General features: G+C 42.1%; 1 protein-coding gene across 1 annotated transcript; it reads right to left on the bottom strand.

Moving 5' to 3' along the window:
- Window positions 1–17,971: 17,971 nt before the first annotated feature.
- On the bottom strand, window positions 17,972–23,024 carry LOC137022676 (extracellular calcium-sensing receptor-like). The gene is made up of 6 exons (XM_067389111.1): window positions 22,795–23,024; window positions 22,289–22,583; window positions 21,243–22,028; window positions 20,827–21,048; window positions 20,300–20,423; window positions 17,972–18,885 (listed from the first exon to the last, which is right to left on the bottom strand). Exons 1-6 carry the CDS (start codon window positions 23,022–23,024, stop codon window positions 17,972–17,974), a joined length of 2,571 nt encoding a protein of 856 aa, XP_067245212.1.
- Between the last annotated feature and the right edge of the window lie 2,133 nt (window positions 23,025–25,157).

Here is a 25,157-nt window from a genome sequence, read left to right as displayed (position 1 = left end):
AGGAGACACCATCCCACCCTCTATGGGGACACCATCAACACCACAGTCCCAACCCCAAAATGAAATTAAACCAAGGGGGACACTGAAGTTCTGCATAAGGGACTCATTTGACCAGTGGTTTCCCTGAGTTACTTTCTCCATTTTTTTTTTTTTTTTTTTTTTTTTTTCTACTGTACATTCTATAAAGTAATGACTCATTCACTTTTAGATAGTATGTTGCCAGGAATGCACACATTCAACACTCAACCAAATGGCTTTCATGTAAGGAAACTATATTTTAAAAACTATGTATTTCATATTTTCTGCAGGTAGAACTGAAACATGACAAGTAATGCAGTTTTCATAATGTCATCAACTGTTAGTATTTTGACATTCATTGCACTATGATGGACTATATGTTCATGTTGGATAGATACAGTAATTGGTGCTGTTTTAACAGAGTGACTCGATTATGAATGGTTTGACAGAGTTAGTATATGTTGAAAAAGGTTTTTAGCATTTTGAAATGTAGAGTTTGTGTTTATTGAACAAAATATGTTTTTTGGCCGAAAATTAACTGATGATGTAAATTAACTGTGATGTATGTGTGTTGATGTGTTAGGAGTTTAGAAAAATATTTTAAGTATTGGTAAATGCTTGTTAGCAATTGTAAAAAAAAAAAAAAAAACTGTAGTAAAATACTGAATATATCCTATTACAAACATTATGGATTTTATGCCAATTATGTAATTTAGGTAATACATTTTTTTTTATTCACTTTAGTACTATTTTCACATCTAAGGTGTACATTTTCAAAACTCTTAATACAAAACTCCAAACTGATCACACTTGTAAAACAACTAGTCATTCTTTCAAAACCTGATCTCATGCTTTTATTCTAGTTGTACATATTTTCATTCTACATAATCACTGTTTCAAAACACAAGGGCCCTCATTTATCAAACGATTATGGCCGGAGCCAGAGAAAACGGCTGCACGGGGCATAGGGGAGGGGACCCCTGCTCCCTGAGAACCAACCCAGCCAGCACTGACATGTGGGGCCCAGATGAGGGCTTCATGGGCGGCAAATGTGGGCCCCATTATGGGCTTGCACCCGGGATCCACATTGGGGCAAGCCGTGGAAGCCCAGACGTACTAAAAGTGGGACCTGTAAGGGTACTGCATGGGTCCTAACTGGGCAATTCATGCCAAACCCATTTGGGCCCCACCTGCCCAAAGGGGTTTAAAGTGGGCTTACACCCGGGATCCACATGGGGGCCAGCCATGGATGCCCAGATGGGTTTTAAGTGGGATCTGTAAGGGTCTTGTGTGGGTCCTAACTGGGCAATTCATGCCAAACCCATTTGGGGCCCACCAGTCTGAAGGGGTTTAAAGTGGGCTTGCACCCGGGATACACATGGGGACCAGCCGTGGATGCCCAGATGGGTTTTAAGTGGAATCTGTAAGGGTCTTATGTGGGTCTTAACCGGGCAATTCATGACAGACCCATTTGGGCCCCATCTGCCTAAAGGGGTTTAAAGTGGGCTTGCACCCGGGATCCACATGGGGGTCAGCCATGGATGCCCAGGTGGGTTTTAAGTGGGATCTGTAAGGGTCTTATGTGGGTCTGAACTGGGCAATTTGTGTCAGACCCATTTGGGCCCCACCTGCCTAAAGGGGTTTAAAGTGGGTTTCACCAGGATTCAACCGTGAATGCCCATATGGGCTTAAAGTGGGCTCTGTAAGGATCTTATGTTGGTCCTAACTGGGCAATTCATGCAAGGTAAGCCCAACCATTCATTTAAGGGAACAATCTAAGAAAAATTTAAAATGAAGAATGAATGTAAGTACAAGATAAACAGACACTTGATGCTTTGAACTGCAAGAAATATATTAAATTGAACAACAAAAATTATCTTTAAAAAACAATGTCACAACATACGGTAAACTAAAAAATATATTTTAAAAAAATCTCTGAAAAAAAACCCCTCCAAAAATACAATACAAAATACACTCATTATATAATACATTGAACAACAAACATAATCTTTAACAATTAAAATTTTACAACGTACCAATAAATAAATAAAAAATCTATTTTTTAAAAAAAATGTCTGAAAAAAAGAAAACAAAACATCTCTCCAAAAAATACATCCAAAACAGTCATGGCGTTTGTGTTGTCAATGTTCTTTTTTACCCATAGATATATGAGCAATATCACACTCGTAGCCGTGCGATATGGCTGTATATCAGCACGCTGTGATTCGTCTGTAGGTAATCACTGCGTGCTGATATACAGCCATATCGCACGGCTACGAGTGTGATATTGCGTTTATACAACAGTTCGACGGCACGACTTCGGTAAAGTTGGTTTTATATTCGCACATTCGGACTTATGATAAATTCAAACTTTCCAATAAATGTGCAATAAATTAACCCATACGGTAAAAAAAATTATTTTCAAATATATTTTTAAATAAATTTCAAAATATACAAAAAATGGCCAAAAAATATATTCGCTATAAATATATTTTCACATATAAATATATTTTCCTAAAATGTATTTTTTGGCCATGTTTTGTATATATTTTTTAAAAATATATTTTCAAAATATATTTTACAAAAGCATTTAAAAATATATTTTGCCCTACATATATTTCAACCCAAGAAAATACATTCACATGTCACATTTGAAAACATTTTTATTTGTTGTCTATAACACGTGAACATTTGAATAAAAATCAGCAAGGAACATACTTTACAATGTTCAAAAAATTACAATATTCAAACAAATATAACATTTTTGCTTTCAAGAAGTCTCACTTTCCCCACGTCAAATCCTCAAAGCCTCTTTGGACTGTTTTGCGGTGTGTATTTTGATCTTAACACCTTTTAACCTTATTATTTATTATTCTCAGGTTAGGTAAAGTAAGTCAAGTCTGGCCTAAATTATAAGCATTTTAAATTACTTACAATTTGGTCAGAAGACTCCTCTGTGGTACATTCTTATTCAAAGTCTTAAAACACTATAAATCAAGCTAAGGTAGGCAGCTTTTGTAATCAATTAAATTTCTTTTAATTGGTTACTTTTATAATAAACAATGTAAAGGCAAATAAAACTTCATCATTAAAGTATAAAATACAGTAATCACTCTTGAGTCAAAGGTGTAGTCAGCTCTGGGCCTCCCATCTTCAGCTTGGGGTTTCTTGTCCTCAGCTCTGGACTTCTAGGTGTCGGGGGTACTGACGTATCAGTATCCGAAGAGGCAATCAACTCATCAGTCTTTTATACTCGTGCTGTTTATTGCAGACGTTGGGTTATCTTCTTGACTGACGTACATTGTAACTTTCCCAAAGTTTCCAGACACTTCTCAAGGCCTCGCAGGTGCAAGCTGTCTGGCTTTTGTGTCCTTGAACTCCAGTAAACTCAGCCAAGATGGCTGATGTCCTTATAAGGTTCTTGGAGTAGAACCACAGTTCTCCATGTCCTTGAGCACACACACATAGAACCACACACACTTCTGTGTTCTGCAGTCCAGTTCTGCTCCTCCTTCTCATGGACAGGCACACACACATATCTAATAACTGTAATAACTATCAATAACTGTACATCTTTGGCCATGCAGTATAATGCATTTCTTAGAAACAAACAAATATAAATAACAATAATATTGTAAGCAATGCCTAATATTTAATACATTGGCCAAATGTGTAGCAACAGACATCCAAAATCTTACCAAGGAGGCAGGGTAATTGCATTTTCTTGATATAATACAACAGGACACATTTGGAAATCTCTTCTTGACTGTGAGACAAAAATCAGTAATTTTTTTAGAACTTAATGTTTCTAGTAAATGTTCCTTTCACTAAGTATTAACTTACCGTATATATGGCTGCCATGGTTTCCTCATCAAAGGCACTTCTTCTCTGTCTCTACCACTGTACTCATACAAAAGACAAAACACAATCACTGAACATCAGTACAGGTACAGAGGGCATGCACTTTGTCCTCTAACTAGTTTTGGATTTCCTGATATTTTTGTTTACACTGGAACTAAAACAATTACAGGTATACTGGATTTTAAAGATATTTAATGGGCATATTTTTAGACAGTACAGTAAAGAAACTGGTGATTGAGGAGAGGTCGAATTAGCCTTTCTTTACACTTCTGCATTGCATTTTCACTTTTACAAATGAAGGGATAGTGGAATATCACAAAGTCACTCAGTTAAGCTAACTTAACAAAGGGATATTTACCCTCATGCTGTTCCAGTTGATTATGACATTCTCTTTTTCTGTGGAATACAAACAGAGATATTTAGAAAAATAATCCATCTCTGTGTGTTCACGCAAGAAGGTCAAAAACCAAAGTGAACATGACGGTAATCCACATGACCTCAGTTGATTAATCAACTTCTTCTGAAGTGAAACAATAGGTGTGTTTTTGGAAAATACTGTTATGTTAAATTTGTTACATTACAGATTTGCCAACTGTCCAATATGGGCTCAAAGTCAACATGTTGTAATTTGTGATGTGTTTTAAAGCTTGAGGAATCATTTGCATGTACTGACTTTAAAATATTAGTATTTTTCTAACACACACCTAGTGTTTCACTTCAACTAGGGTCATGTTGACTATTTCATGTTTTTTACTGTGAAGCTGTTTTGTATAAAGTGCCACAGAAATGAAGATGACTTGACTATGAACATTATCCTGTACCTGTGACTTGTGGTTCCCATTCAGTCGGTCACGTTCGACGTACGTCGGACAGACCGACGAATAGGAATCTCGCCAGAGAAGCCAATCTACTTCGAGAGTAACTAAACGAGCCAATGCACATTGGCATGCAATCATCTGCATCAGCTGCTCACCTCGCAGCGCGGGTATATAATGAGCAGCAGGTGCGTTGCATCTTCAGCTTTTCGCTTCGGAGCCGAACTACTGCAAACACGGTGGTTTCTACGAGCGAGTGTTTGAAGAACGGACTTCAACGAGCCAGCTCTCTCTCTGACTGCTCTTCTCGTCCGGTGCAGGAGGAACTGCACAGCAGCGGGGCCGATTTTTTCTTCTTTGCTTTGTGTTTTGCCTTTTTTATTTGAGCAAATTAAGCTGTGTATCAGCGTGAAGGCCGTTTTCACGGCTGGTGACGGTGCGCTTTAAGAGCGTTAAAAAGCTGTTCTCACAGCTGGTAAGAGCAGCGTCTGCAAAGAGAGTGCACACGACAGGCTGCACATTCCCTGTCTGTGCTGCAGCGGCTATTCCCCTGCGTGCTTCAGCACCTAAAAGAGTCAGTCCTTGAAAGAGCTTACACGAGTAGTTCGCGTCTTTTTAAAGATGTCGTTCTACTTGTGTGCTGCTGGATGCGGTCGTTACCTGGCGCCCCGGGATGGTCACCAACGCTGTATCGCGTGCTTGGGCTTAAGGCACGCTGAGGCGGCGTTTGTGGACGAGTCATGTACCCATTGTGGGATGATGACCGTCGCGGAGTTGCGGTCTAGACTCCAGTTCCTGCAAAGGGGCGGAGTCCCGGTGCCGTTGCCTCGTTCCAATCCTCCTCAGAGGGTTGCTTCGGGCAGCGGCACTGGTGACCTGAGGATCACGGTGAGCGCGCTTCCTTCGGGGAACCAACCCCCTAGGAACCCTCATCCCTCCTGCACTCCGCAGCCAGTAGAGCTGCCGGGGGAGCGCGGTGGACCACCCCAGAGGTGTGTACCATCCGTATCCTTCGGAGCTCCCCAGGATGACCGGATGTCGATCGCTGCATTGGAGGGTGAGCCTGATACTTCCGCGGATGACGATTCGGCGCAGCTGCCTCCCTCGGGAGTGACAACTGTGCCCGATTCAGACCCGGAAATGATGGCTATGCTTTCCCGGGCCGCCAACAGGGTCAGGCTCGTGTGGAATCCTCCACCGTGTCTCGAACCCTCGAGGTTGGACGATTGGTATCTCGGGGTGGCAAGGGCTGGTTCTCAGCCCCCCACCCCAGTGCCTTTCTTCCCGGAGGTGCATGAAGAGCTCACTGGCACGTGGACGGCACCTTTTACTGCCCGAAACCGTGTCGGTGGGTCCTCCTCCCTCACCACCCTTGACGGCGGGGCAGCGAAGGGTTATACGCGCATACCCCCTGTGGAACGGGCCGTTGCTATGCAACTGTGCCCTAACTCCACCTGGCGGGGGGAGCCGTCTCTCCCTTCCCGGGCCTGTAAGCACTCGTCGGATCTTACCGGCAAGGCTTACCAGGCCTGTGGGGAAGCTGCCTCTGCCCTACACGCTATGGCGTTGTTGCAGGTCCATCAGGCCAAGGCACTGAGGGATCTGCACGAGGGTGGTCATGACCCACAAGTTCTTCAGGAAATTCGTGCCGCGACGGACCTCGTGCTTCGTGCGACGAAGGTTACGGCGCGGTCAGTGGGTCGTGCGATGTCCACACTTGTGGTCCAGGAGCGCCATCTCTGGCTGTGTCTCGCGGACATGAGGGATACCGACAAGGTCAGGTTTCTTAATTCCCCCGTGTCCCAGACCGGCCTCTTCGGCGACGCGGTCGAGAACTTTGCCCAACAGTTCTCGACTGTACAGAAGCAGTCTGAGGCCATCAGTCATATCCTGCCGAGGCGGTCAGCTGCTGCTCCACCACCGCCCGCAGCATCTCAGACTGCTCGTCGCCGAGGGCGCCCCCCTGCGGCCGCCCCCGCTCCCGCGCCCCAGCAGCAGCAGCCTCCGGCTAAGCGGCGCCGTGGAGCCGGTCGTGGTCGGGGCGCCCAGCCCGTCCCGCCACCCCCCAAGAAGAAGGGTAGCAAGGCCAAGTCCAAGCGGCCCTAGGACGGGCGACCTGGAGATGGAGAGGACTGCTCTACAGGAGGTGGTGACCGCACCGCTCCTTCCCCCGGAGGAGGGCCGGGTGGAGAATCTTTTGTTTCCTTCTGTTTTGGTTCTGCCGCTGGCCCAACAGCCAGCGGTACCCAAATTCTCAATAAAAGAGCAGTTTCCTCTATCTCCGGGTCCGAAGAGGGCTCGGAGAGTAGTGGGAGGGCAAGAACCTCACCACTCTCATCCCCCTCTTCTCTCGCCAGCGGACAGCAGCGAGCAGCAGGCAGTCAAAGCCTCGACTGCTCCCTCTGTCCACCCGTGGAAGCAGGTAAGTGTTGCACAGCACACTGTGACGCCGCGTCGGGCCGCCTCGCAGAGAGCGTCCCTGCGTTCCACCTCGCTGCCCCGCTGCGGGTGCGCCTGTGGTTCCTCTGGTTAGCGTCTTCACGAAGGTCGTGGAGGGAGCCCTTGTTCCCATGAGAGAACAGGGTGTTCGCATTCTCAACTATCTCGACGACTGGCTCATTTTAGCACAGTCCCGGGATCAGTTGTGCGAACACAGGGATTTGGTGCTCAGACACCTCAGCCAGTTGGGGCTTCAGGTCAACTGGGAAAAGAGCAAACTCGCCCCGGTGCAGAGGATCTCTTTTCTTGGTATGGAGTTGGATTCGGTCGAGCAGATAGCACGCCTCACAGAGGAACGTGCTCGGTCAGTGTTGAACTGCCTGAATACGTTCAACGGCAGGACAGCGGTCCCACTGAAGTTCTTTCAGAGGCTCCTGGGGCATATGGCGGCTGCTGCGGCTGTAACACCGCTCGGTCTGCTTCATATGAGACCGCTTCAGCACTGGCTTCACGGCCGAGTCCCGAGATGGGCGTGGCAGCGCGGCACGTTCCGGGTGTCAATCACTCAGGAGTGCCGCCGAACCTTCAGTCCGTGGTTGGACCCCTTGTTTCTTCGGGCAGGAGTGCCCTTAGAACAGGTGTCCCGGCATGCTGTGGTGTTCTCAGATGCTTCTGCCACCGGCTGGGGTGCCACGTACAACGGGCATGCAGTGTCAGGGGTTTGGACGGGACCCCATCTGCATTGGCACATCAACTGCCTCGAGTTGCTGGCAGTACGCCTTGCTCTGAGCCGCCTCAAAGGCCTGCTACGGGGCAAGCATGTACTGGTCCGTACGGACAACACTGCGACCGTTGCGTACATCAACCATCAAGGTGGTCTACGCTCCCATCGCATGTCGCAACTCGCCCGCCATCTCCTCCTGTGGAGTCGGAAGTTTCTGAGGTCGCTTCGCGCCATTCATGTCCCCGGTGTGCTCAACCGTGTGGCCGACGAGCTATCACGAGCTGCGCTGCCAGGAGAATGGCGACTCCACCCCCAGGTGGTTCAGCTGATCTGGAGAGAGTTCGGAGAGGCTCAGGTAGACCTGTTTGCCTCACCAGAAACCTCCCACTGCCAGTTGTTTTACTCTCTGACCGGGGGAACACTCGGGACAGACGCACTGGCACACAGCTGGCCCCGGGGCCTGCGCAAATATGCGTTTCCCCCAGTGAGCCTACTTGCACAGACTCTGTGCAAAGTCAGGGAGGACGAGGAGCAGGTCTTGCTGATTGCGCCTTACTGGCCCAACCGGACCTGGTTCCCAGAACTCTCACTCCTCGCGACAGCCCCTCCCTGGCCCATTCCTCTGAGGAACGACCTTCTTTCTCAGAGACGGGGCACTCTTTGGCACCCGCGTCCAGACCTCTGGAAACTCCATTTCTGGTCCCTGAATGGGACGCGGAGGTTCTAGGTGACTTACCCCCCGAGGTACTTAACACCATCACTTCAGCTCGCGCACTGTCTACGAGACGTGCTTACGCCTCGAAGTGGAACCTGTTCATCGAGTGGTGCTCTTCTCGCCGGGAAGACCCCCGAAGATGCTCGATCGGTGTCGTGCTTTCCTTCTTGCAGCAGGGGTTGGAGCGTAGGCTGTCCCCCTCCACCCTCAAAGTCCATTCTGCTGCTATCTCCGCTTACCACGACCACATAGATGGCAAATCTGTTGGTCAGCACGACCTGGTCGTCAGGTTCCTTAGGGGGGCGAGACGGTTAAATCCTCCTCGTCCCCCCTCCATACCCTCTTGGGACCTTACTCTGGTGCTCAGAGCACTTCAGATTGCTCCCTTTGAGCCTTTGCTGTCAGCAGACTTAAAGATTCTGTCTATGAAGACTTTGCTGCTGGTGGCATTGGCCTCCGTCAAGAGGGTAGGGGACCTGCAGTCATTTTCGGTCGACGAATCGTGCCTAGAGTTCGGGCCGGGTGATAGCCATGTGGTACTAAGACCCCGGCCTGGCTATGTGCCCAAGGTTCCTACCACTCCCTTCAGGGACCAGGTAGTGAGCCTGCAAGCGCTGCCCTCGGAGGAGGCAGACCCAGCCCTGGCTTTGCTCTGTCCAGTTCGCGCCTTGCGACTGTACATAGACAGAACTCGAAGCATCAGGACCTCAGACCAGCTCTTTGTCTGTTACGGAGGCCAGCAGAAGGGAAAGGCTGTCTCCAAGCAGAGGATGGCCCACTGGATAGTGGATGCCATCGCCCTGGCTTACCAAGCTCAGGGCGTGCCCTGCCCGCTCAGGTTGCATGCTCACTCCACGAGAGGTGTGGCATCCTCCTGGGCGCTGGCTCGTGGCGCCTCGCTAACAGACATTTGTAGAGCTGCGGGCTGGGCGACACCTAACACGTTCGCTAGATACTATAGCCTTCGTGTCGAGCCGGTCTCCTCCCGTGTTCTCGCCTCAGGTCAGAGGCACGGAGAGGCCCCGGCTTAGTGTCGGCTTGCTGCGCTACATGCGCGTTCTATTCTCCAGAGAGTTCCTACGGGCAGACCCTGTTGAGTCCTCCGGTTACCCTTCGGCAGCCGACGTGGCGGAGCGTCTGGCGCCAGGCCTATACTCCGTTGTATCCTTGAGAACCGGATTTAGGCTGGGTTCCATATGTGTGACCCTACGGGGATCCCATATGGCTTTTTCCACGGCTGCTCTTAAACGAAGCCCGTGTCTTTCCCTCTGGGAGAACCCATCTCTATCGAGTTGGAGTCACCCCAGTTCTTCCATATGTAGCACAGCCCTACAGGGTTAGTCCATATGTACTTCTCCACATAACTCCTTCGGGGAAGGATGTGGCTTCCGCAGCGTTCCTTCAAACGAAGGTTACGCTTTCCCAGCGTTATCCAATAGTCTCACTGAATGGGTTTTGGAACAACAGTGATCGACCCTCTCTGTGTGTTAGCCCTGTCCCACCGTCCGCAGGCAAGGGGGTTCAGGTGGCTTACAACAGAGCGCTGGAGGAGGGCAGCTCCTGTGGCGCTTTGGTAGGGATTCCTATTCGTCGGTCTGTCCGACGTACGTCGAACGTGACCGACTGAATGGGAACGTCTCGGTTACAAAGGTAACCCTCGTTCCCTGAAGGAGGGAACGGAGACGTACGTCCCGTCGCCACAGTTGTTGTCCTGCTGTGCTGCCGCCTGCTTGGTTCGGCTCCTCAGCGAAAACCTGAAGATGCAATGCACCTGCTGCTCATTATATACCCGCGCTGCGAGGTGAGCAGCTGATGCAGATGATTGCATGCCAATGTGCATTGGCTCGTTTAGTTACACTCGAAGTAGATTGGCTTCTCTGGCGAGATTCCTATTCGTCGGTCTGTCCGACGTACGTCTCCGTTCCCTCCTTCAGGGAACGAGGGTTACCTTTGTAACCGAGACGTTCTCCAGCACAATCGTTGGGCTTGTGGGTTTTGACCCGCACCTGTTCCAGACAGAAACAGATATTAACACAAGTGCAGAGAACATATCAATTCATAAATTACACAAATAAAATAATAACAGTGCTTAATTAAAAAAAAAAAAAAATCTACTTCTTAATGTGTCTCATCATTCTTACCTTGTTGCTGTTGCACAAACTGTCTCTGCTTCTGCTACTGAAAATAAAAAGCAGATTTTTTCAGTAATGAATGACACATGTAAACCTGTAAGTCGTGACAAATAAGCATCTACTGTTACAAGCAACTTACTGAATCACTGGCTCAACTGGATAATCGAAAACAGCTTGTCATTCAGCAGAAAGTGAATAAAAATTATATTATAGTAAGGCTATATTAATAATGATAATAATAATAGTAGAAAAATTGAGCGTATGAAATGCCATTAATGCCAAACCAGCATATGCCTGAACTTTAATAACGAGAAAATAACGTGTGCCTACTTAACAAGTTTAGTAAAACATTAAATTTAGCCAAAAAAAAAAAAAAAAAAAGACTTACGTTACAGGCCACTATCAGTGACAGGAGCATCATAGATTGACAACAGCAGGCAGCACCGTCTCCCAAACACTCTACAGCTGAAATTTAAAAAAAAAATTATTAAACATTTTTTGTGTGTAACGTTAGTTTTCACTAGTGTCCAAATTAAAAACAACTAACTGTAAAACGGAAATCTGAAAATATCAAATGCGTCTCATGTGAGCAAATAAACAAACGGGGCATTAATTTTACAATTAAAGTAAAAAAAAAACCTTGACAATAAAACATTATACATTCAAAGTAGCAATGATATGTCCTGGCCAAATTCCCTCCATAGGCCCATACTAATCATGGCCTCCTAATAATCCCCATGCATTGAATTGGCTCTTTCACTCTCTCTCCTCTCCACCTTCAGCTGGTGTGTGGTGAGCGTACTGGCGCCGTTGTACTGTGGCTGCCATCGCATCATCCAAGTGGATGCTGCACACTGGTGGTGGATGAGGAGAGACCCCTGATATGATTGGAAAGCGCTTTGGGTGTACAGTTGTACATATGAAAGCGCTATATAAATGCCTCATTCATTCATTCATTCATTCTTTTACTCCGAAAACTCCCGGTTGACTGACGACCGTTACAGTTCAAAATGACGCGCATGCGCAGTACTCCAAAAGTCTGTGAGCGCTGCTAGTGGTTTCCCATTCAAATTACGTCACAGTTAACATCGTACAGCTAGCGATTTTATTTATCTATTTATTCGTATTTGATGTAGATCTAAACGCTATATTACACTGACAATAAATTACAATTAAATTAATAAATAAATGAATTAATTAATAAGTAATAGACTAAAACACACATTTGTGAGGTGCCATGATCACTATTACACAGGTATTTTTTGGGAAGATATGTGAACAAAGTGTCAATGTGGAAAATATGTGGAAATTCATGTTTTTCAAAATTCTTCAAACATAATGGATAGTTTTGTTCGCAAGGCTTTCTTCCACGCACATTTGCATTGTCGACTGTAAGATTGGAAATGTATTTTCTTGCGCCCTGAAATATATTTTCATATATAAATATATTTTTCCTGCCCCTGAAATACATATTTAAATATATTTTAAGTATATGAAGGTTGAAACAAATATATATGGGTGATTCTTCAATTAGGGGAACTTTTATGTCCCCAGATTATACATTCATGTTCAAAATAATATATTATAAAATAAATAGTTTAGTTATTTCAAATAATATTGCACCACCAAAAAATGTTATACACTAAAATCAGTATGATTTCCATGTTTAAAAATGTTTTCATCACTAATATTTGGCTACTCAAGCCTTGTCCCCAACCCAGACTTTAAAACTTGTCTGCTCTGAAAATGTGATAAAATGTTATCAGTTCATTAAAAAATCACAATATATGTTTAAACAGTAACTTAAAAAGGCACTTGATGCATAATTTGGGTTCATATCTGTGCAATTTGTGAATATTTTTAACAATTTAGTATTGTCCACAACAATACTGTCATTACCGCGACAGTCTATGATTACAACAAGGATTTTTTTGAGGGTAAGACTTGTTTATGCCGTAACCATGGAAATGAAGACCAGCAGGGGAGCACATGTCAGCCATGGAAGAACAGTGACATTTGATGTCTGAAAAAGTAAGTAATTTAATCATGAATTCCTTCTGATCATGGAGTAGACTTATTCAGCGTCATCATTACCATAAATGCTGTAGCAGCAATATTTTGATAAATATATGTATATATTCACATGATTTATGTGTATTTAAAGTTCTTTTTGTACTAGCTGTTGAGTGATGTTAGCAAATCCATGACCTAGCATCTTTTTTTCCTGAAAAACAAAAAAATGTCATTACCGCAACACGTCATTACCAACACACAACTTGTTGTGATGGTAATGACAAGTGATGGTGGTAATGACATGTTCTGTGTCACTATCTATATCATATTATGTGTTTATAAATTAAGTTAAAGAAGCATAATAGTGTTATTTTACAATGAAACTTAAATGAGATGCCTTACTTCCTAAAACTATTTTTTCTTAATTTTTAACCAGAATGGCTCCCAAGAAATCAGCTGAAATGTCTAGAGATTATAGAAAAAAAATTGAAGGAAGATCATGTAAAATACATGTTTGAAAGCAAACACAATACACTATACACTGTGTGCAGAATTATTAGGCAAGTTGATTTTCTGATCATATTTTTTTTTCCAAGCACATTTTACCAATTCCAATCCACATCAATCTTAAGAACTACTATTAATATTGTTTTTAATAATTTATAAGTGATATATAATTGTTCATGAAGGCTGGAAATGAAAAATGCCTTATATTCAGGTGTGCAGAATTATTAGGCAGGTTTTCTTTTACAGGCAAAATGAGCCAAAAAAGAGAGGGTCATACAAAAACAGGTGGAAAAGAAAAGACAGATGTTAATTTCAAAATAATTAAGAATTAAGGTGAAGAATTAAGTGTGAAACCATCAGGAACCATTTAGTCTCCAGCGGCACCATTTTCCAGAACTGCAACCTACCTGGAGTCTCCAGAAGTGCAAGGTGTCAGGATCTCAGAGACTTAGGTTAGCTAAAGAATCCTAAAAAATGAACCTCTCTTAATAAGAATCACAAGCTGAAGTGTTATAAAATACATGAAGACTGGGTTTTTATAGGCCTTATCGACAGACAGCTTGAGGGTGACTCCCGAAGGACCGGCACCACATCCTCTTGTACCACTGTTTGAAGAATTTATTTTCCAGAATCTGGCAGTAAGGTGTGGGAGTTCACTTTTAGTCCATCTCTTATCCTGAAATGTCTATCTTGCAGAGATGGACTAAATGATCTTCCAAAACTTACTGCCAGATTCTGGAAAATAAATTCTTCAAACAGTGGTACAAGAGGATGTGGTGCTGGTCCTTCAGGAGTCACCCTCAAGCTGTCTGTCTATGAGGCCTATAAAAACCCAGTCTTCATGTATTTTATAACACTTCAGCTTGTGATTCTTATTAAGAGAGGGTCATTTTTTAGGATTCTTTAGCTAACCTAAGTCTCTGAGATCCTGACACCTCACACTCCTGGAGACTCCAGGTAGGTTTCAGTTCTGGGAAATGGTGGCACTGGAGACTAAAGGGTTCCTGATGGTTTCACACTTAATTCTTCACCTTAATTCTTAATTCTTTTGCAGTTAACATGTGTCTTTGCTTCTCCAGCTGTTTTTGTATGACCCCGCTGACCCAATGAGCATTTCACTGTCCAATGGTCATGCTTTAACTTTGCAATTTCTAGTATTACATTAGTATTGCGTCCTTCTCATGAGTATTTAATAATTTTTGACTTTTCAGTCTGAGTTAAATCTCTTTTTTGGCTCATTTTATCTGTAAAAGAAAACCTGCCTAATAATTCTGCACACCTGAATATAGGGCATTTTTCATTTCCAGCCTTCATGAACAATTATGTATCACTTATAAATGATTAAAAACAATATTAATAGTAGTTATTAAGATTGATGTGGATTGGAATTGGTAAAATGTGCTTGGAAAAAAAATATGATCAGAAAATCAACTTGCCTAATAATTCTGCACACAGTGTATTGCATTACATTCATTCTTCAAGTCGATGTCCATAATATTATATCCATTATAAAAGTCCGTTTGAATGTCCTCTGAGGAAAGCGATCTTTGTATAACACTACAGCACTAAAAACAACTTGCAAAAGTTCCTTTCAATTTAAAAGTCTCTTGTGCTTCACTGACTCATTCCTCCTGTAAAGTGTTGCTGCCATCTAATGGCGTATTAATGTAACTTTCACTCAATCCATATTACTTACTAATGGACATATTTATATAAAATAATATTTATTGAACAACAAATAAGCACAATTGTACAGTTCAGTCAAACAAAGCACTAGTTATTTACAAAAAACAAAAACAAAACAAAAAACATTTACGCTTGTATGTGGGTTTTACAAATATTTAAGGAATGAAAAGGATTTTAAAGAGCTTGTGACAAAACCTCTTAACTCCATTGGATCCTCAAACTGTCAATCAAACTTCATTACATTAATCCGCATCCCCTTGTGAATGAAGTGTGCACGCAGTTTGGACATATCTGTGCAATGCAAAGGTAAATAAAGATCTGATGTTAGAAAAAAAAAATTGTAAAGCGTTTTCTTTACTAAAAAAACCCTATGTTTATAAAGTTTAATGTTTTACGTATTTGAAGAGCGGAGAAGAGTCTTCGTCTGATATGTCCCGTCTAGTTGAAGCAAATATGCTAGCCTATATATAATGATGTAACATAACGTCGTTTATTATCAAATTTAACATAGCACAATTCGACTTGCTCTGGAACAAATAATAGATTAATAAAGACCAAAGATTGCCTGTTCTATGTACTCAAATTGAATAATGTCTCATGTTTAACCACTATAAGAGCCAGCGGCAAATCCACGAGTCACTGGCCGAGACTAAGCTGTTCTCGGCAGTTACAGAAGCACTGAACGGTCGCTGACGACCTGGAGCTCACGTCTCCGAAAACGTCAAAACAAATTGTAAAATAGGCGCTGTTATTAAATATGAGTCACATATTTCAGGTCTAAACAACTACATTATCGCCTAAAAACTATTGAGACTGCAGTTTGTGGTACAACAAGTAGTATTTGTAAAGCTTGCGGTTGATTTGGTCGGCCGCCATGACGGTCACTTCAAGCGGAGTGATACAAACGGTGAAAAGGTAGGAGGAGTGCTGATATCGCTGAAATATCGCATGGCTATCAGCCAAATAAGATTCGAGAACCAGACAGAACTGTTGTATAAATATATATAAGACCCATATATGTGTTCCCAGTTCAAACCCATGCCAACTTGGCCCATAAATATATCATGCAAGACCCATATATGTGTTCCCAGTTCAAACCCATGCCCACTTGGCACATAAAAATTCCATGCAGGACCCATATGTGCATTCCCAGTTCAAACCCATGCCCACTTGGCCCATGCCTGTCCCTTATGGGGCCCATGTAATCAGCTCATATGGGCTTCCTATGTGGGACTCGTACTACAAAACCTACATGGGACCCGCTGATTTAACCCAGCCAAAGCCCATGCCCACACAGTACCCATGGAACCCGTAGTTAACCCATCTGGGCCCCACGTTTCATTGCTGGCTGGGAAGGAACGAGAGTCTGGATCTCAACATTGAGATAGTCATGTTTCAACAGTGGCATGTGATGCAGCAATTGTGACCGTCAGTGGGGACCAGGAAACGACCGCGTCCAGTAACGCACAGACGAAATGACATCTTGAAAAAGACGCAGGGTTCGTCTGTGAAGCTCTTTTAGAAGGGGAAATTCAGCTCTGATCTCTGTGCCGAAGCACGCAGGGAACAACCGAGATGTAATCAGGTACACCACTCTCTGATCACATACACAGAGGATCCGGCCCAAATCGCAAACTGTCAAATGCATGGGCAAAACAATACTGTAAGAACAGCAGTTGAGAGCTATAAAAAGCTCAGGCTCCTCTGAAGCTTGCGACCTCGCTGCAACGTGCTGTCACACCAACACAAAGACCGCTGCTCTTCAAAGGCTTCCAGAGTTTCACTCTCAGTCTTCTTAGAAGCTTCTTAGAAGCTCTTAGCTAAGCTCTAGGAACACAAGGTTGGCTCCGAAGTGAAAGACAGAGTGCAATTGCATCTGCTACCACCTGGCGGGGGTATAAATAGCGAAGCAGATGCAATCGCACTCTGGACGAGGCTTCTAAAATTTGGGGCGTGATATTTAAATGATGACAGTTTTCAGCCGCCACATTTATCAACAACCATGGAAAGGAATTCAAGTACAGGTCTCTGCAGGACATTAATGATTGATGGGCGAGGCTATAAACAGAGGGGCATTTTGATAGCGTTACCTGATTTGCTGACGTCAGAGTGTGGGTAGGGTTTACGGCTGGGGTCGGGTGAAGGGGGTCATTTTCACTGCATGATATATAAACACCCAACAGTTTGAAAACACCCACAAATACAGAAATGCCCACTTTTCTTCCACAGACACCTCATACTCACGGAATCGCAGCATATAAAAGTTTAATTAATCACATGTGAAGTTGTCGTAAACTGATTTTTCAGTTTGAATGCACACTGGTTTCTACGTTCGTTTGATAAATGAGGGCCATTTTGTGTAGTGAAAAGGATACTTTGTGATTTTATGTATTGCACTAATACAATTGAAAATACGCCAAAATGTTTGAAAAAAAGTGCACTTTTGATGATCTGTTGCGATATTAGTAGAGTTTTAAAAATTTACCAATTGCTTGAGAAAATTGCACCAAAGCAATAAAAAAATAATAAAAAAAGTGTATTTTGTAATGTGGCATCTAGCCTGTGTAACTAATTATTTCAGCAACAAGGGTGATTTGAAACGTGTATCTTGTATTGTTTGCTGCTGAATGAACTGATTGTTAAAAGTACTAAATTGAAAGAAGAACATACTGTTGTGTTTCGGTGATTGAACCAAATGTTGTCATTACATATCACAATGATCTTGTGTTTTGAAATAGTGATTATGTAGAATGAAAATATGTACAACTAGAATGAAAGTATGAGATCAGGTTTTGAAAGAACTTTTATTGTCTTTTATTTTTATTGTCTTTTATTTTATCAAAAGTATGCAAGCTGACGTGCAAACATAACTAAAGAGAATTTACAAAAATAAATAAATAAATAAATGGACATACTTATGATTTCATTATATATGTTTCTGTCTTCATTTTTGCACATATTTGCAAAGAAGTATAGCGGATGCATTAAAAATCACAGAATATATCATTTGCAATATTATTTAGCGTTTGTATGCACTGTTGTGGTGATTGCATTGCGTGACTCAGAGAGCTTTTGATGGTACTTTACCCATTAGGTGTTTTTTGGTATTCTGCTCTGGTCTAAATACAATAATGAAACACTTAGGAGCAAAAATACAAAGAATCAGACCAAAGCTTGAAGCTAAAATGGCAAATATCTCCACAGCTACAGTAAATTTCCCCGGAGAGCTGACATAAGCTGGAACAAATGTGATCCATACAGCACAGAATATGAGCATACTGAATGTGATGAATTTAGCCTCATTGAAGTTATCAGGCAGTTTTCGGGCAAGAAAAGCTAAAACAAAGCAAAGGAAAGCTAGGAGGCCAATATAACCTAGTACAGCCCAGAAACCAATTGCTGATCCTAAACTGCATTCAAGAATGATCTTTTCTTTGTAGATTTGCATATTATTGTAAGGAAATGGTGGGGATATTGTTAACCAAAGCACACATATAAGAACCTGTACAAGAGTGAAAACAAAAACACTGAGTCTCTGTTGATGAGGCCCAAACCATTTCATGGCATTACTTCCTGGAAGTGTAGCCCTGAAAGCCATTAACACCACTATTGTTTTCAACAGAACACATGAGATACAGAGGACAAAAGTGATTCCAAATGCTGTGTGACGTAACATACAGGACCACTCAGTGGGCCGACCAATGAAAGTAAGTGAACAGAGGAAACATAGAGTCAGTGAAAAGAGCAGCAGAAAGCTCAGCTCTGAGTTGTTGGCTCTTACTATTGGAGATGCTCTGTTTTTGTAGAACACTAAAGCCATGCTCAAAGCCACTAAAGAGCCTGCAATAGAAAAAGCAGCCAGGATAATCCCAAGGATTTCATCCCAGGAGAGAAATTCCACTGGTTTAGGAAGACACTTGTCCTTCTTATTATTGGGCCAGTACTCAGGTAGGCATTTGTGACAATCTAAAGAATCTGGAAGATGGAAGAAATCAGTGCTTAACAGTCATTTATGAACCATAGGAAGAAAAGAGAGACAAACATGTGTCTTTTTTATCAGACCTTTTAGAATGACCAACTCAGTGGAAAAAGCAGGGTCTATGATATGGTGCTCATTTTTGTCCTATAAAATGCTGTCAAAACATACATTTTACCTAAACATTATACCAAGTTTACATACACTCTGTAAAATGTAAATAAATAAATACAATTTAAGTTTAAAAAATATATATTTTATGTTTTATTTTTAAATCATGAAAATTTATGTTAAAAAAAAAAAAAAAAAAGTTTCCCGCATTTTCATGTCACTAACAAAATATTGTATGTTAAACAGTTAAATGTGTTCAAAAGTCTGAACATTTTGAAGTCTTTAACTTGAGGGAACATAACTATCGAACAACTTTTTTTGCAATTAAGCAAACTTTTTTGGGTGTTATTATAAATTACAAAATTTAGTTTTTATGTGTGTACTGTGTACTGAACTGTGCTAGGTAACCATATACTGATTAGCATGTTTGAGCTAGGCTCAAAAGTATAAAAAATTGTCACTGCCAAAACAGTCACAACTGAAACATGATGAAGTTTCGGTTGTGACATCATTGTTTTTTGGGGGTTATTCGATGAAAATGTAGTTTTTGTGTATGTAAGCTGTATAACTGTTCAGAACTGTGCTAGCTAACCATGTGTTGATTAGCATCTTTAAGCTAGGTTTAAAAGTATCTAAAATTGTCACAACCAAAACACATGTTTCGGTCGTGACTGTTTTAGTGACATCATTGTTTTGGTAGTGACAAAACGGAACACATAATCATTAATTTGGGGGCAAATAAACAAAATTTTAGTACAGTTATGCAAATCATTAGTGTTTTAGTATGTGATTTAAAATTCTGTAAAGTGATGTGGTCGCTAAAAACACATTAATGCCACTACCGAAAATGTACAGTCATGACTGAAACATGCAATGTTTTGTCAAAAATAATGTATACTGAATTGTAAACTAAGACGTTATTATAGTGTTTAGTTCAATGCATATTCAAACTAATGAATCCTCAAATTTCAAATCAGTACGATAAGCTTTATGCCTTTTATAAAGAAAGATTGGATTCAAAATACAACAAATGTCATAAATTACACTTCAAATACTGTTAAAATTGTAATTGTTACTGATTAGGTAAATGTAAGCAAAATCTTAATAGGTCAACATAACCCTTCGTATTAAAATTATACGAATTTCAATACGTGACAAATTTGGGGAGAGGAAAAATATTCCAAATCTTTCTGAAAATACAATATGAGAACTGCACAATTACGGAAAATGTGTACCTTAGATATTATACAATTTGCATACATACAAAATTTCTGAAAAAATATGAATGTCCAAACAAATTACCTGTCTCATTGCTGATTTCTCCATTTGCACAGTTAATGCAGTCATAACAGCAGACAGGTCTTCCTTTTTGCACAGCCTTCCTAGTACCTGGAGGACAGCTCTCACTGCACACAGACACAGGCACCTGCAGGTGACAGGAACACAGAGCATCAGAGTTAAAAATTAACTTTTTCTTTCTATTTTTTAATTAATAATACACTTAAATAAAATTAATTTATTCATTATCCAAGGCTATCTAGTTATGTTTAGTAGTGTCATATTTATCTGTAAGGATGCTACACCTGTATTTTATGTCTGAGGGGCAAGTGATGTTGAACATTCAGCTCATATGAAGTTATTTATTTTAATTAATTGATTATATTAAAGTAAATGGCATACACTGATGATGCTGTACTTTTATATGGTTAGAAAAAAAAAAAAAAAATGTCAACATAAAAATACAAAAATGTCCCCAAAAAACAGCTCCAGTGGTACCTCACAACTCTAGTAAGTACCCACAATCACATAGAATAGATCACATGCTATACCTTTTCACTGCCATCATGCCAAATGATATCTCTGTTCAGACTGAATTCTTGGCCTTTACGCTGGGATGCATCATATTGACCCACTGTCACAAAATTAACTGAACTGTCCTCTTGAAGCTGCCAATTCACAAGTTCATATGTGGCCACAGGGTCTCCATTGGTATCAAATGAAACCGAATAATTATTTTTTGTAAAGTTCACTTGTTTGAGCTGATCAAAAACCTGCATGATGGACATAAAAAATTAAAACTGTGTTGTGATTAAAATTGTATGCTGATAATCAGTAGCTGATACAATGGGTGTCGTTTTATAAATAATTTATAGTAATTATACACAAAAAGTAAAGGGATAATACTGTAGTATATAGAGAATTTTAAATTCACTTAACAAAAAAAATCAACAATAAGAAAATGTACCTGTCGGGGCTCAACTTTCATGTTTTTGTCACAATACTTTTCGTTACAGACAATGCCATGAAGGGCATGAGCTATAGCATATGTGGCTTTGTACACCATGTTAGTGACGCGCAACTGGGACGTGTCTGTGTACGGGTTCTGTAATACGCGTAAGGCCTCTGTGCCATCGCATGTTGGCATACCAGTAGAAGAACCTGTCTGCTGTTTTAGACTACAGCTAAATGAACTTTCCCAGAATTCTGTCAGCAGGGGAAATTTCAGCACCTGCTCTAGAGAGAGGTCAAGTAGAAAGTTACGAAAACCTGGGATAACAGACCGCGGAATTGCAAAGCCCACAGCACCAATACACAAATTAAACCGCAGCATTTCTGGGTCTGTAACCCACGACTCACTGCCAATCCACTGCATCGGAGGAGGAGGCTGCTGACTCAGCTCTTCTAAAAGAAGTCTCATATCACCTGAGGCCACAAAGGCAACTATTACACGAGCCGTTGATCTGCGTATGACATCTGCGACTCTTTTCAGTTTACTGCGCGGCTGGGTCCTGTAATAGGCCTCAGAATACTCGACACAGATTCCCTCCTCCGCCGCAGCTTTCAAGAAAGATGCCATGCCATTGTTCCCATAGTCTGAATCACTGCACACAGTCCCTATCCACGTCCATCCAAAGTGCTTGACCATCTGTGCCAGTGCGGCTGCTTGATGGTGATCGCTGGGAATGGTCCTGAAGAAAGTAGGATACTGCCGCTTGTCACTGAGACACGCACACGTTGCATAATGACTTACCTATAATGCACCAAGAGGGGAAAATAAACATTTTAAATAAAATGTTTCCGAATGTATAAGGACTTTAAGTAAACATTTTTGATCTTATTACAATAACATTCTTGTCTTGTGACAAATGTTCACAGATGTTTCTTTTAACAAATATTTTCAAAGTTTTTTCTATCTGTATTACGACAAAAATACAATGATATTTTTTATTTATTTTGGAAACATTTGTATTTATTTTGGAAGACTAAAATAAAGTTTTACTGAGCAAACACCTGTGGAAATCCAAAAGGACTGAAAAGTCTTGACATGCTTATAGACGGTGTGGAACCAGATTCTCCAACTAGTGCAAGAACTCCAGCAGATTTTACACAGGAATCAGTGTCGTTAAATGTGAGATCTAGTCCATTGGCAAGCTGAAATGATACTTTGATTGCCATTGGCACAGAGCCACAAGAGTCATATATATGATACCCTAATGTGATGCCCGGTAAGAGATCAGAGCGGTTGTTGATCTCTTGGATGGCGAACTGCAAGGCACGAGCAAAGCGCAGCTCCCTGAAGTCCATTCTGTTGAAGTACACACAAAAAACGAATTAGGTAAAATAAACCATTATAAGAATAAGAACATGAACAGTTTGATTATATGATTCTCATTGAATGAATATCAGAATATAATATGAATATAAATTTAGCACAATAGCAACCTACTCAAGACTGCTCTGTTAAAAAAAAAAAAAAAAAAAAAAAAACTGAATAAAATTTTACATCAAACTCTAACCTGCCACTGCACTCTAGCATTTGTGGCCGTCTAGTAAAGGTGTGCTTTTCTGTCCTTAGATAGTAATGAATGGTGAAAGCCCCTCCAATAACAAAGTCCCCATCCTTGAAAAGAGCGGGGGGCTGAGGGTCACCTTGGAGGATGCAATTGCCTAAATTAACCCCATACACAGCAGGACAAAGTCTGACAATACACAGTATTGTCATTGTCAATAAAATATTAACATGCATTTCTTCTGCTTGGCAAGCAATCACTCCAAATGTGAGGTGGGAATTAAGCCTTGTTTTATATACCCACCAGCCACTACTGTTGTATTTTGTACATCTCTGTAATGAAAAATGTAAGAGGGTGTGGTTAATATTTCATATCAGTAAATCATAATGAGACAATGTGTCTCAAGTGAATAAAAGTTTCAAAACACCCACCCCCTGCCAACCTCTAGAGAAACGAGGTTAATGGAAAACATGTATGTTTGCATTTAATTGCCTTTACTACTTATTTTGTAAAAAAATTGTCAACATTGTATGTGTCAGTGACACAGCAGTAAAGCATTCTGCAATAAATGCAGATAATTAATAAACAATTACTATAACCATAGCTATTAAAAAAAACAAAACAAAACAAAACAAAACAAAAAAAAACATTACTTTGTTCACACCAAAACAAATCAAAAGTTAACTTACAGATGACTATAATATTTAACCCGCCTAATTATTACGTTTGTAGACAGCACCATCAAATGTCCTGGTAGAAATGTCCCTGCGACCCTGTAGAGGAGAAGTGGCTTGGAAAATGAATGGATTATTGCATTTTTTATGTCATGAAAATGTAACAAAAGCATACTCATAACTAAGCTAAACCAAAGTTAAACGAAAGCAGATTGAGTAGTTGTCAAAATTAACTGTTTTAATTCAAAAGATTTGCACTCCAGGACCACGATGTGTCCATGATGTAATGCAGTGTTTGTCCAGTTAAAATATTCAGAAACGTAAAGGGAACCGCTGGTATTAAGACTTGTATGACTTAATATAACGTAAATGATGTCTCTTACTGAAATATGTAGTAGAAACCCCATGAAAGATTTACATTATTTAAAAAATCCATGACATATTTAGACAATGGGCGGCACCATTTTGTTTAGCTGCACAGTGCATGCTATGCAAATGATTGCACTCTGTGAGCTACTCACTGTCATGATCACCGTCTGTTCCTGTCACTGTTCCTGGACTACATCTCCCATCATCCTCTCTGTCACTCACCTGCACACACTTCACACTAATCACTGATCACCACACCAGCTGCAGCTCATTACCTGGACTATAAAGGACTTCCACACACACCACCTCACTGCGAAGTATTGTTTCCCCAGTGTACAATTTCCGAGCGTTTATTTCCTGTTTGCCTGTCTGTTCTCGACCTTGTCTGTTCCTGTTTTTGATCCGTTGCTGCCTGTCCTGATCCTTGCTTTGTATACCGACCTGTGAGCAATATCTGCCTGCCTTGTGACCTACCGCCTGTACCCTGACTACGACCCTGCCTGACCTTTGCTGCTCCTGTTTGTTCCTGATTGACCCTGCCTGTACGACCATTCTCATTCTTAATAAAACGCTGCACTTGGATCTCCTGCCTGAGCCTCCCATTCGTAACAGAATACTTCGCCAAACCCGGATCCAGCAGCTTTTCCGAGCGTGTCCAGTCTCAACATGGACCCAGCGGTGCGATTGGTCAGCCTTCGCCAAGGTACCCGTACCCTTGAGGTGCACATTCAGAACTTTTTAGATATCACTCATTTGTCTGATCTGCCGGACTGTGCCCTCATTGACTTTTTTTGTTATGGGTTAAACGAACCACTAAAGAACAATTTAATCACCAACGGTCCCCGAGAATCGTTCAGTGAATTTCTGGACTTTGCCCTGTTAACAGTTGGTTCACATTTTACCGTGGGTGTCGCGGAGGATTCCGACACCACGGTGAATCCCGTAATAGCAGCCAAGCCCGAGAACACACACAAAATGGCGGCCTCTACCACGAGTCACGCCGCCGCTGATCGCCCAGAGCAACGTCACGCCGCCGCTGATCGCCCAGAGCAACGTCACGCCGCCGCTGATCGCCCAGAGCAACGTCACGCCGCCGCTGATCGCCCAGAGCAACGTCACGCCGCCGCTGATCGCCCAGAGCAACGTCACGCCGCCGCTGATCGCCCAGAGTCACGTCACGTCTCTAGATCAGTCAGGGAGCGGAGAGGACTGCGTTGCAGTGTGGCAGATCCGCCGATGACTTCAGCTCGAGCGGCTGGCATCCCTAAGCATCCACCAGCCACTTCATTCTCAAGGCCGCCCGTTGCAACGCTCTCAAGCTCGCCC

Source organism: Chanodichthys erythropterus, chromosome 7 (assembly GCF_024489055.1).
Source record: "Chanodichthys erythropterus isolate Z2021 chromosome 7, ASM2448905v1, whole genome shotgun sequence".
Classification (NCBI taxonomy): domain Eukaryota; kingdom Metazoa; phylum Chordata; class Actinopteri; order Cypriniformes; family Xenocyprididae; genus Chanodichthys; species Chanodichthys erythropterus.
Note: the sequence above shows the minus strand (reverse complement) of the source record. Positions and strands in the feature narration are given on the sequence as shown.